The sequence below is a fragment of the Phoenix dactylifera genome, chromosome 5, assembly GCF_051530095.1.
Source record: "Phoenix dactylifera cultivar Ajwa chromosome 5, Ajwa_hap1_PhDact_Kaust_v1.1, whole genome shotgun sequence".
Classification (NCBI taxonomy): domain Eukaryota; kingdom Viridiplantae; phylum Streptophyta; class Magnoliopsida; order Arecales; family Arecaceae; genus Phoenix; species Phoenix dactylifera.
In genome coordinates this window covers 19,233,982-19,247,602 of record NC_143194.1, presented here as the reverse complement: position 1 = coordinate 19,247,602, position 13,621 = coordinate 19,233,982, and the positions used below count along the sequence as shown (strand labels likewise).

At 41.4% G+C, this 13,621-nt stretch overlaps 1 protein-coding gene across 1 annotated transcript; it reads right to left on the bottom strand.

Annotated features, from left to right (window-relative positions):
- Positions 1 to 2,001: 2,001 nt before the first annotated feature.
- On the bottom strand, positions 2,002 to 4,418 carry LOC103718814 (uncharacterized). The gene is made up of 3 exons (XM_008807803.6): positions 3,889 to 4,418; positions 3,296 to 3,706; positions 2,002 to 2,584 (listed from the first exon to the last, which is right to left on the bottom strand). The coding sequence occupies exons 1-3, from the start codon at positions 4,367 to 4,369 to the stop codon at positions 2,301 to 2,303; spliced, it is 1,176 nt and encodes a 391-aa protein (XP_008806025.4). The 5' UTR covers positions 4,370 to 4,418; the 3' UTR covers positions 2,002 to 2,300.
- Between the last annotated feature and the right edge of the window lie 9,203 nt (positions 4,419 to 13,621).

The window sequence follows — 13,621 nt, the reverse complement described above, 5'->3', positions numbered from 1 at the left end:
TTTAATTGCAAATATTATGATTCTAACATTGCAACAGATTTTACTTCCGTCGGGACATAAAGGTTCATAAAAGAACATTTCAAGTTAATCAATGGAAACAGATAAATCTAGACTTTCTTGGAGTCAGACGAGAAAAAAAATGGTAGATGAATCAATCTTATCAAGTCGAAGGAGGTCCTAATGGATATAAACTACTGTATGATATAGTCCATTCTGAGGCTTTCAAGTTTCAAACCTGATTAATTTTAAGTAATGTAGGGATAATTCTTTTGAGGCTGCTTGCTGACATGGATATGCCGATAGAACAGGACAGTACAGCTTACAATATATGAGGAGCCGCTTAATCAATCATGGGTTAGTTTGTAGTGTTTCATTTACCCCAACTTTTGATTACCCAAGAGAATCCCATCACTGTGGTAATCAAAGTGTTCGAATCTACTTGTGATCGGAAGAAATGAAGAATGGCAGGAAAGAGAGTGAAAGGTCACTGGAAAAGTTTGCTAACCACAGCCTATGCTGAATCTTTAACCTGGGTCCTTTCCAGATCATCTCATGGTCATTTTGTGGGTAGTGTAAATAGTCTGTACCCTTAGGCATAAGATCCTATGCCCTTATTCTCTCTATTGAGTCCAGAAAGAAAAAAAAAAAGATAATTTAAAAAATGTTGCCTTATGGGAATGAGGGAAATGAGGCCCTCTGCCATGATTCTCTTGTTGTTAAGCAGAAATAGTTTGCCCTCTCGGTCACAAGTGTTTGCCATCTGATGTAAAGGGCTAGGAGATTCTGTGCAGGCCTGAGTTCTTTCTACAGGCCTTCCCACAGTCATGAGTAAGCTTGTTGTCTCTGTCTCTCTGTCTTGTTTCTATTATAAAGGCCTCTTCTTGTGATCAGTGATTCTCTTCCATTTTTGTGTTGCTCCCTTCTTTGCTGTGGATAGGACACTTTTACATAAGAAGCTAATCTTATTCTTGGCATCTAAAGGGCTAAAATTGGGATCAGTGATCAGTGCCGTCCGCTACTCTGAACAATCACAATTGGATGGTTGTGATCAAGAACTTGCAGCAAGTTTCCTGTGGTGGTAACAGGAGCTGCGTATGATAACTTCTACAAAGTTAGAAATGATCGGATGTAAGTGGTCTTTTGGTATAATTAGTTGTAATTTCTGGGTGTTTGGTCCCGCAAGTGAGATGTGATAGTATAAACCAAACCTTTGGTTTCTTTTGAAAAATGCCAAGCCTGCTTTGCATTAGAAGGTCTGAGCACTTAATCCAACCAAACATGCCTAAACTCAAGCTGATAAAAATTCTCTTGTTTCTTAAAGCCGGTTGTAAAATGAACATCTTTGTTTCTTGTAGTCATCATCATAGGATTTCGGGAAGTAATACGATCGAGGCTAATTAGTAGTTGCTTATTAACAAAACAATATGCTAATTTCTGCATCCAAAAGTTGAGAGGATACCCTTTCAACCCGAATGAAGGCAAGATTTGATCTAAGATTACTGGTATAACCAGCACAAGAATATACGAACCCGCCTTTGGTAGGCGAGGGCTTCGTTGTTACTTCACTAGCTTGATCTGTAGATGTGTTCTACCAATAACTTTACTACTTTTATTTATTTTCTTGTTCTCTTAGATGGGCCTTCTCTCATGGATCCTGTAAGAAAGAATGCTTAGGCGCAAGCAGCAATGGTTGTCACAGCAAAGAAGATAAAAAATATTTTACTTTGAAGCGGAGCCAACTGCACTGTAGATGCAAAGATTGGCAATTAAGACAGACCGGACACCAGACCATGAATAACAACAGCATTAAGTAGTTCATACGTGAACAGTTGAGCATGATTGGTATGGTGTGTAATGCTTCTTAATTAGCAGTTTGCTTTGACACTGATGTCATGCTTGCATTTGCAGTGACTTTAATGGTGGTCTCTATTGTGCTTCCCTTGCACTCGACAATGATGCATAAAAAGGTGCATCTGTTGTCTTGGTCATCGCATTCTATTATTTTGTTAATACTTCGTTCTTCTTTCATTTAATTGATATGGACTAAAAATTTCTATTGATCACATTAAAAACCATCCTTTTGTCTGGCAACTTCAGTGAGAGGGAGGGGAGAATACAGTAGGGTGGGTTCCAATTTATACTCAAATAACTTGATCTCATCTTTGAAAGGATTTGGATTACGGTCTCCTGTTACTTGTGCTACCCAACTCAAAACAATGTTCTCATTTTCCCATCATGGGTCTCTAATTAACTTCCTTGCCAACCTTCTTCATTTCCCATTCTTGTGTTACTCCTCTCCCTCAAGTGGCTCCTACTCCTAGGAAATCTATGAAAGGTGGTGTGGTGGTGGCTTCAGATTGACCATTTTCTCCATTCTCCTTGAATGATGATGAAGATGATGACTCAGTAGCTGAAGCTCCTGACGCAGAGCAGTCTGAGAAGTAGGATAGGTAGCTTGGCTGCTGCATAGCCACCATGAATGGACGTTGAGAGTTAGAACCCATGAAGGACTCATCTCTTGGTCTATCCCAACGCCAGTTGTTGGTGCCGTGGAAGCTTGTTGTCTTGCCCTGAGCCTTGATCCCTGCAATTGAACCAACCAAAACGGTGAAGCAGTTTTGTATACAATGAAGAACTATTTCGCCATCACTTATGACAGTCACTTCATTTTATACAATGAAGAACTATTTCGCCATCACTTATGACAGTCACTTCATTTTACCTTCATTTGTTTTTCCTTCCTTCAATATATTTCTTCTTCGCATGTAGTTTTTTGAGAGAGATTTTTTTTATTCTATAGTTTATCACTCTGCATGTCAACATAACGACTGCTTAGAAAATAAATAACTTAGGGTGTCAGGCGCAGATTTTCCCTCTACAAGCTCGCCCTTCTGCGTGTATTGGCAGGACCTAGTTTTGGGTTTCCCCTCCTATTCCAAACGAACTTTGAAAAAAATTCAAAGTCACGAAGTGACAAGAAAATTTAAGAGAACTTTTTGTTATGCAGGAAAAGAAAAGCTTCACAAGTACTATTGAGCTAATGTACAATTTCAACTAGGAGACTGGTAATCAGTAAGGCCATGGAGATAAGGCCTCCTCTACGGGGAAAACCAACGAGGGCAAGCAAAGGAACCAAAATGCAACAGAAACTGCACCAACTAGTATGATGATGATAGCGTGTTTTCTTTCTTTTGAAAAAAAATGATAATTAAAATGAGAATAGTAGTGATGATAATAGATAGGGAGAACACACCAGAAAGGAAATCATAAGGTGCTTGAGCTGAACAAAACCCACCATAACAGGAGACTGAATCCTCTGCACCCCCACCAGTTGCGCTGCGATATGAGCCGTCGGACCCACCCATGGCAAGAGAGAGATGTGCGAAGGGAAGGTGTAGGCTGCTGTTGAAGCCACAAGTTACCGAGGTAGCCGCAGCATCCTCCAGTCCCCTGTGGAGTACAGCTTGGCTAAGCTTCCTCCTCCTGTAGGCATTGGACTGCTCCCTATATTTTCTAGCCATGATGACATGCCAGTGGTTCTTGACAGCATTGTCTGTCCTCCCAGGAAAGAGCCTGGCAATCATAGCCCACTTATTCCCATACAATCTGTGAGCAGCCATCAGCTTCTCCTCCTCTTCTTCAGTGAAGGCGCTCCGGTTGATCCTGGGGTCCAGCTGGTTGAACCATCTCAGCCTGCAGCTCTTCCCTTCAACTCCCCCACCAATGATGATAAAGAAATGAAGCAAAACAAAAACAAATCAAGATCTCAGCCTTCAAACTCCAAGCAACCAGCTAACTATATTCTAGCAACAGAAAGGCAATCATAACAACAGCAGCAGCAACAACAACAGAGAGGAGATGATGGTTATCTCCTTTTTCTTTCCTCACCTGATCTGCCCTCCAGCTTCTCTGCTATGAGGTTCCAGTTCTGAGGGCCATGGAGGGCCACAAGCTCTCTGAGCTTGGAGTCTTCTGCAGGCCTCCAATGGCCTCTGGCACAGAGCTTCGACTGGCCACACTCAGCAGCCTCCTTTCCTGCCAATGATCCCTCATTTGTGTTCTCTCCATCTGGGCTCTCTTCTCCAATGGCATTGATGTGGTTCTCTCCAAAACCATAAATGGCATCGGAGCACTTCCCACCTTCATCCTCACTGCTTTGTGGTGGGTGGCCCTCTAGGCCAATGTAGTTCCTCCTAAAAGAAGAAGTCCAAAAGGTCTTCTCTGAGCCCTTGTTGGAGCAATTGCTCTCCACTGAAGAAGTTGGATTTATGGAGAGAGAACCCATCTCAGCAAACAGCCCCGTAGAAGAGGAAGAAGAGGGTGGGAAACTGCTTAAGCCTTGGCCCCCATTACACTGCTTCAGAGCCATCCTTAACAGAAAGGGGGTAGGGAAGATAAGAGATGGAATAAGAGTGAAAGTGTACGAGAGAGTGATTAGATTTATAGCATCTTAGCGTTATAATATATCAGAAATTCACACTGCTTCTCCACTGTTTTTTGAAACCCCGTCACACCCAGCCGTTCATCTATCACACTCACCACTCATCCAACAAGCCCTTCTGACTCAAAGCACACGTGTGGGTGTCCATTCACCGCACGTGCGGCACGTAAGGAAGGGTCTCTCTCCTTATCCCTCAAGCATCCGTCCCGATGGGGGTCTGTCTCTTGCTAACTCTACCGTGGTGTCCTGCAGTGGCGAAATACTTACATGCACCAGGTCCAGTGGACCAGTCTAAATCCCTGAGCATATACATGGTGGACAGCAGGCATCCCTCCTGGATTGTTTAAGTGACTACTGGACTGGTCCATTAGACCTGGTCCATCAAATATTTAGACCCTGCAAACGCCTACACGCACCTTTCTTTTCAAAGGCCAAGCTGGGTTCTGACACCCTCTCCACTGTCGATCCCAACCCTAATAAATGCACACATAGCTCTCTCTCACACACGCACACGCACACACGCACACAGAGACCCGATCTAACCTGAGAGGGGTTTAGCTGGGTGTCAGTTAACCACCTGAAGCAGGTTGAGCCAGCAAACAAAAATATCAGAAAAAATAACAGGATTGATGTGGACCGGTTCATGGCTCTTCACTAAAAGTAGAGCCCAAAAGGGTGTGGACGGTGTGTTTGTGGCTTTGATGCCTCTGATCACACAAAATTAAGTTCCAAAATCTTTCACAATTACTCATGAAACTACTTCAGTTCAAGAACAGTACTCCCCAAAGTAATAAAAAAAAAAAAGGAGGAAGAAGAAGAAAACTGTTCGAGGGTTTGCATGTTTCCTTATGAGGAAGGTACTGGCTTGCAGTCGTATTTCAGCGCCATCCCAACGTCCGAAGGAAAACCTACCTGCTCGAACACCTACCATTACTCATCCTGGCCCAGCGGAAACCCAGAGGGCAGAGGCAGGCGTTTTTATTTAATATGATATGAACAGTGTCAGTGCAATGTACCTTCCCTTAAGTTGCCCTAGCTGATAAATATGTTTCTAAAAAATAACAGAAAAGATCATTTTTGAGGAGTTACTGGTTCCTGATGTTAATCTACTACTTCCCTCTGAATGCTTAGACTAATGAAGAATTAGTCGACAATTAGAATAAATATAAAACAGCATAATTAGAAGCACAACAAATGAAAGCCCCCATAAAAACATGGGGGTAAAGATGATTAGATGAAGGATGATAATCAACACTAACCTATTCTAATAGTTAGAAAATAACAATATTTAAATCCTAAAATATAGTCCGGTGATCCTACTAGATTTGATTTCGGTATGATTATATTCTAATTGATAAATATTTTGACAGTCATTTGCATGCATAATAAACTTGTTATATGTTCATTTTTATTTTGAATCTTTACCCAGCATAACAACAGGACTACCATCAATCATTTTGTAAAAATAGTGGAGAAATTAGTCATGTCAAACACTTGATAAAACACCTACAAGAACCTCCTCCGAATCAAAGGGAAAGGTAGTCATTTTAGTTTATTATGGATATCATTCCTTAGATTTAGATACAATCTATCAAATCTAAAATAATGCTAAACTCATTTTGTAAAAATAGTGTAATGTTAAAATCCTTTATGAATATCCAAAATTTGGATGGACGAGTCTGAGAGTATACAAACATTATGAAAGCCAACCTATTCGATATGAGACTATTATTCCTCGATACAATCAATGTTAGCTATTGACTCGTACATGGTTAGAAAGCGACGATGGCGCAAGGGAAAAGCAGATGGCCAGATCATGCTGGCTCACCTGGGATGTGTTCAAAAGATAGAATATCCATATTTTGATGGTTATTGGATTGTTTGCAATGCTGAATCCGGTACTAATTGGCTGAAACAATAGACCTATTGGAAACCCAGTTCAGATCTCCTTGGCAGTCCACCAATCTGACTCATCTTAACCCATAACTCTCAGGCTACTTGGACTCATGCCCGGATCCACGGGTTCATTAAACTGTAGGCATGCACATGCACTGAAGCCATTTTAAGTGTACAACCAAACCAAGGAATCAAGCATTTAAAGGTGTGCTGAATGAATGTATTTGGAAGGGAGCGAGCAGCTAGCAGAAAGCAAACAAAACTCCCAACAGTTCACAAAGTCATGAGTACTTGACCCTATCACTTCCAAATTAAAGTTGAGAACAAGTTTACACAAGGAAACCTAGGGAATTGAATAAATGAATCCAAAAAAAGTTCTCTTAGCAGTTTGAGAAGCTTTGGCGAGTGAATTCTGAAGTATAACATTCTTGGTGGGAAAAAGATGCTACAATAATATTGTCTACTACCATTCTACGATGTGACACAGCCCTAAACAGTCTACTAGACATCCACTTTCTAACTCCGCCATCCATTCATTCTTTCTCGAATACTCTTTCACACCTAACGCTTGAAATTTGTTACCATTCTTTCAGGTCCATGCCACTTGGTCCTCATTTTTTATTATAGAAGATGTCTACTTTTATTCACTTATTTGCAGCACTCATACCTGCTATGCGCCTATAAATGCTCCTGGTCATATTATCTGACTCCAAAAACATGCAAATATTTGGTAGTCATCTCCTGATATATTTACATCATTACAATATTATGGATAAATATATCTGTGCAAATTAAGATAAACATTTTTATTATGGATCATGGTCAATGTTTATTATACCATTAAATTAACAAACTAAAATCTGCCGATTGCAACTTTGATGTTCTAAGATATCAACCGGCATAAATTTCAGTTTCAGTAGGTAGGAATTAGCATCAGTATTAGAACTAATTAATTGAGAAGGATCACCCATTATTTGAACAGTTCATAAAATACATGCCCACCCATTATTTGTAGTTTAATAATGATAATAAAAGATTTCTTTTTCTCTCAAACAAAAAAGATAATTTGTTTTTTTTTTGGTGACACCAACACTGGAATTGTCTAAAAAGCATATTGTGGAAAGTTATTCATAGTGAGTCATCAATAGTCTGTGCAGTAATTTTCGAATCCATCTCAAAATGATAACAATTTACAAGGGATGATATTTCTGAATTCATTTTTATCACGTATAGGATCTGATGATCATGAATCTGATTGCAGCGCTAAAATAATTCTTTATTCAGGTGAGTAAGATTTGGTGTTAGTCTTGGTTATTATTTGTTCATTTATTCATTTATTCATTCAAGAGAGAAAAGAAAAGTCAGTAATAACAAATTATGTGTTCATTTATTCATTGATGTAAATATTGCACCCACAAATTATGTCCATAGATTGATTAAGGTGCAGTAATAACAAAAAGCCTTTTAGGGAACAGTAGATGAATAATTGGCGTCCTCGTTTTCGAAAGCATGTCTACATGTGAAAAGTCATTTGCAGTCAGACTGCCATGAATAATCTAGGAAGGTGCGTGAACCAGCGCTTGGGATCTCTAAAGCCTTTGGCATGATGGGAATCGGCATTCCTTTTGAGGCATCTAATCACTTAAGGAAATAATTCCAATTTAACAAGGAGAATCATCACACTCAAAATGGCAAACCCACCAAATAAGACTACATATAAATCAAAATAATTTTAATTCATAATATTTAGTTATACCTTGATCGGTACAAAAATAATTCCATGGCGTCAAACCGACCAGCCTGAGCTCCGCAAAAGATACGGCAAGTCTTGCATGTCTTGTAGGGCTAAACCCTATAAATATAGCCATTTGGGATCACGTTCCGAGCTCGTGCCGATGGGCCAAGCATGATAGAGACATTTCCGACAAGAACCTAAGTCTAAGCTATTAAATATGAGAGCCTCTTCAATTTATCCAAAATGATTGTGTCGAGTAACCTAATTCCTTGCAGGCATGGTAATCTTGGTTCATCTTGGTAATCAGAGGGACACAAACCAGGGGTTATCTGACATTTGGTCTCATTCACTCTGGAACAGTATTTTTTTAATGACTAGAAGCCTTATAACATTTCCTTAATTCTGGCTGCAGCTAGAAGTGTCATTAGTAAAACGTTGTATGGATGGGCCCATATAAGGCAGGTCCCTCGTATCAATTAATATCCTTCTCTTTCTTCTGGTTTTGTTGCATGAGAGAGCAAGGTATAGTTAATAATCGAATACCAAGCAGTTTGGTTGGGGCCAAACAATACGGATAGACAATTAATGCAGTACAATTAAAGTTGGATAAGCTGCCACCAGTGAAGATATCTATGGAAATGAGGGCAGCGCAGAATCAGCATTGAAGAAGGAGCCAAACAGTCCCAACAAGCCTCAATTTGGGGACTTTGAGCTCCATTTGGACAGGCTTTTCTTTTTCTTTTCTTTTTTCTTTTTTTTTTTGTTAAAGTGAATAGCTTATTTTCCAGTGAACTCCATTATGAATAGCTATATATCATATTTAGTGCTGGAAGCATGAATTTTTTTTTACCTATAACAGTTCAATCTTCTAAGGATAGAGAAGTTAGGACTTCATGGCGCAAGAAAATAATATGAATGGTGACTCTTATCTAGGAATAGACAAAGTTCTTAATTGTCTTAAGAAGGTTGGTCTATTAACTGGATTGTTCTTAATGTAAATATTGCACCCTCAAATTATGTCAACAGATTGATGAAGTACAACAACAACAAAAGGTTTTTTTGGGACCAATGGATGAATGATTGGCGTTCTCTTGAAAGTATGCCTATATGTGAAAAGTTATTTACAGCCAGCCCGCCATGAAGTATTGGCAGTTGTGTGAACCAGTGCTCGGGATCCCAAAAGCTTTTGGCTTTGGGGGAGATGAACATTCTTTTCGAGGCATCTCACTATTCAAAGAAATGATACTAATTTAGCAAAGAGAATCATCACACTCAAGAAGGCATACCCATTAAATGCTGCTGCATGTAAATCCAAATAATTTTAATTTATAATATTTAATTATACATCAATACCTATATGAGTGAGATTATGATGCTACAATCAATCGAGAGCTTAGTTCTATAAAATGTGTGGCCATTTTTCATGTACCTATATAATGGAGATACTTCTAACAAAAACCTATGTTCAAGCTATTAAACATGAAAGGCCCTTTAACCCCTTTTTTTTTTTGGGGGGGGGGGGGGGGGGGGGGGGGGGGGGGGTGTGGGAATTAACCTAACTCCTCACAGGCATTGTCATCTAAGGTTCACCTTGGTAATTTGAGGGAGAGAGAGTAGGAGCTATCTCATGACATTTGGTCCTAATAACTCTAGAACAGTGCTTCTTGAAATATTTTCTTAATTCCGACTGCCGCTAGAAGGATCATTGCTAAGTGTAAAACATTGTGCAGATGGCCCCCTATATTATCAGGTCCCTTGTATATTGGTATAATTATCTTTCTTTCAATTTAGATGTATGAGAGAGCAAAGTACAGTAAATAATTGAGAGTTGAGCGGTTTGATTTGAGCCAAACAACACAGAGATAGATAATTAGTACAATATAACTAATGTTGTATAAGCTGCCATATAGTGAACTAGCCATATAGTGAACTATCTTTTTTTTTAAATAACACGAAAATTTTCATACCATTCTAACAAAATCAGAAAAAAAAAAGGGGGGGAGGGGGGGTGAGGACTCCATACAATCGCAAAATGAACCTCCAAAATTTTGAGTGACGAATGATGCCACCCAATCAACTGCTCTATTCGTCTCCTGGTATACATGAGAAAACACGGACATCCAGACAATTATACGGATGACCACAGATATCATACAAAAGAGGGTGCTCGACAGCAACCCTAGTATGGCCCTAGATCCACCGGATGACAGTTACCAAATCCCCTTCAAGCTGAATCCGATTGAACCCTAGGACGAGGCAAGCATAAGAGATATCCTCCTAGACTACCCTTATCTCCATCTCAGGAACAAAAGTGTCATAAAGTAGACAACCCCTTGCCGCAATTAAGATGGAGTCAGGCCTCCTGATGACAAACCCAACCCCACCTCTTTTTTTCTCATCCACCACACTGCCATCAAAATTTATCTTGAGAAAGCTCGAGGATGGAAGCTCTTAGGCGATAAATATCGCACAAGGCACCATCAGAGCTAAATGGGAGCCCTAGGTGTTCCTTATAATCCCAATTCCATCAATAGTCACTACATGGGTATGCTCTACTGTATCGATAAGCGCCTTGTCCACTACAATCCTTAGGCTCTTTTCTTTGTTCTCAAAGACTCTAGCATTCTTGTTCAATTAAATTTGATAAGAAATATAGGCGCACCTAATGCCACTGGCCGAGTCGACAAGTCTCCTCATGGACTCCTCAGGAAATCAAGAAAAGTTATGGCCAGAGTAGGAGATTGCAAAACTCTACAAGCAACACCTATCAAGCGCCATATCAGGACTGCCTTCGGGCATCCAAATAGAACATGATCCACTAATTCCACCACCTCCGGGTAGCTATCACAACTGGGGGAGAGCCTCACCCCTCTTCTAAAGAGCACACTCATGGTTGGCAAATTGCCCCACACCACCTTCCACAGAAACAAGGCAACCTGTGGGTGAATACAGAGCATCCAAAAATCAACTGTCATCAATCAATCGTGACGTCAGGGCCCCGTACAGCTCTCCCAAATTAGAGACCTTTACCTTAGACCGGCAAGTCGAGCCTTAGATGCTTCTGTCCAGTCCACCCAGTCTCAAGATTAATAGGGCTAAGATATTCTCTACCAGTTGTTCCCTAAAGTACTGTTAGACCGTAGCTATGTCCCAACTCGTCTCCCTCAGGCTCGGGTGGTCACACACCTTGAGACCTGAGCAGTCTACGTTAACCATAGTGGGCCATAGTCATAAAGAAAAATTCGAGATCCAAGTATCCTTCTACACATCGATCGACTGGCCGTCATTGATCATCCACCTAATCCGAGGTAACACCCTCAGAGCACAAGAGCACATGTTACACCAGATGAAGGAGCTATGCCGATCAACCCGAAAGTCTGCAACTCTGATATGGTTGCCATACTTGGCTCTCATCAAGACACTCCATAATCCCTTAGGTTCCAACAATTCCTGGTCTACATGTCTTACCACAAGAGCCTCTCTCCTCATCAGAAGAAAGTAGATGCCCAATCCTCCACTGGTGCAAGGCTGACAAAGGACTTTCCAAGCCATGAAAAGAACGCCTCTCCTACCATCCCGCATTCTCTAAAGAAAGTTCCTGAATCTCCGCTCCAATCTCAGCAGCAGCACCTTGGGCAGCAGAGTGTTGGATAAGAGACATATTGGGACAGAGCTGAGGACTGATCTCACCAGCATCATCCTACCCCTCATAGAGAGGACACTCGTCTGTCACACCTCTAGCCTCCTGCTGATGCTCTGCTCAACCTTGCCACAATCTTCCCTCCATAGAAGTCTCCCCGTGATAGGCATCCTCAGATACCTACAGCAGTTAGCTTGCTCTCCAACCCCCAAGATCTTCTTGATGCTATCTTTAAGTGTTGGCTTGGTGTTCAGGGTGAAGTGGACTGCAGACTTGGCAAAGTTGACTCGCTAACTTGAAGCAGCATGGTAGCCCTCCAAAATGCCCCTAATCCTCATAGCACTCTATTTCGTGACTCGACCTAGGGGCATGCAATCATCCACAAAAGGAAGGTGGGACATTGGGTCGGCCTTCTGTGTAGGCCTATAAGCCTTAATGACCTATGCCAAGGAAACAACCCAAAGGGCTTTGAATAAGGCATCATCACAAATGATGAACAAATAGAGAGAGAGAGGACAACCTTGCTGAAGACCAGTGGTGGAGTCGAAGAAAGGAGTGGGTGTGTCATTCACCAAAATGGCGAAGGATGGAAAATGAACACATCCCATAACCCACCGGATTCAGTCCTCACCAAACTTGATACTCTCCAAGGCGAAGAAGAGGAAGCGCTGGCTCATCCGATCGTAGGCCCTCTCTAAATCCAGCTTGACAGCCATAAGGTTTCGTCTACAAGAGGCTCTCTGAAGATCATGCATGAACTTCTGAGCTATGAGTATATCAAAGATACTGCGACTGCCAACAAAGGCACCCTGCTTAGGGATGATGAGTCTAGAAAGGATCCCTTTGAGTTTAGCAACCAAAATCTCCATGATGGCCTTGTAAAGAGTAGAGCAAAGGTTGATAGGTCTATAATGACCAAGCTTGGTGGTGGACTATTGTTTGGGAATCAGGGTAATGAAAGTCCTTCCATTCCCTTGGCATCGACACCATGTCAAAGAAGTGTTGGATAAAAGCTACCACCTCGTGATGAATGATAGGCCAGTGCCTTCTGTAGAAGAAGGGGAAAAACCATCAGGGCTCGGAGCTTTGTCCTCTATCAATGACCAAAAAACCGCCTGGACCTCCATGGTTGTGATAGGCATAAATAGAACCCCCTTCTCAACCTCCAAAACTCTCACCTCAGGAATAGGGCCAAAAGAAGGACTTCCATGCTTAGCCTGGGTCAACCACCTCTTACTTAAAAACTACAAGAGCTTCCAACTAATGACCTCCGCATCCTCAGTCATCACTCTACTACTATCTCGAGGCTTCGGATCATGTTCCTCTATCTCTTGATTGTTGTCAATCTGTGAAAGAAACTAGTATTCTAGTCACCCTCTAAGATCCAGTGGACTCTAGAGTTCAGGCTCTAAAACATCTCCTCCTGGTGTAGGAGCGAGTGATGCAAAGACAACATAGATCTCAACTTGGCCAAATCCTCTGAAGACAAACCCCCATCCCGCTCCTCCTTGGACTAGAGAGAGACAATCAAGCTTCTGCCTCTTCCAATCTCCTAAAGATGTCGCCCACCTCCTCTATGTTTTGCTTCTGGAGCCAGCACTTGAGTAACTAGAGCTTGCGGGTCATATGGTATATCATATCACCTCGCACCGCCCTACTCAACACCTCCCTGACAATGTCCCAAGATATCAGGTATGATAGCTAGATCTTCTTAAACTAGAAGGGGAACTAATACGGAATGGTGGACTACATACAGATGAGGATCGGGCAGTGGTCCAACCCAATTTGTGGAAGATACTACACATGACGGTCCAAAAACTACTGGATCCATCATACTATGGCAAAGGCTCTATCAATTCTCTCTTAGACCCTAACTCCCCCCCGGCAGTTGTTGCACCAAGTAAACCTT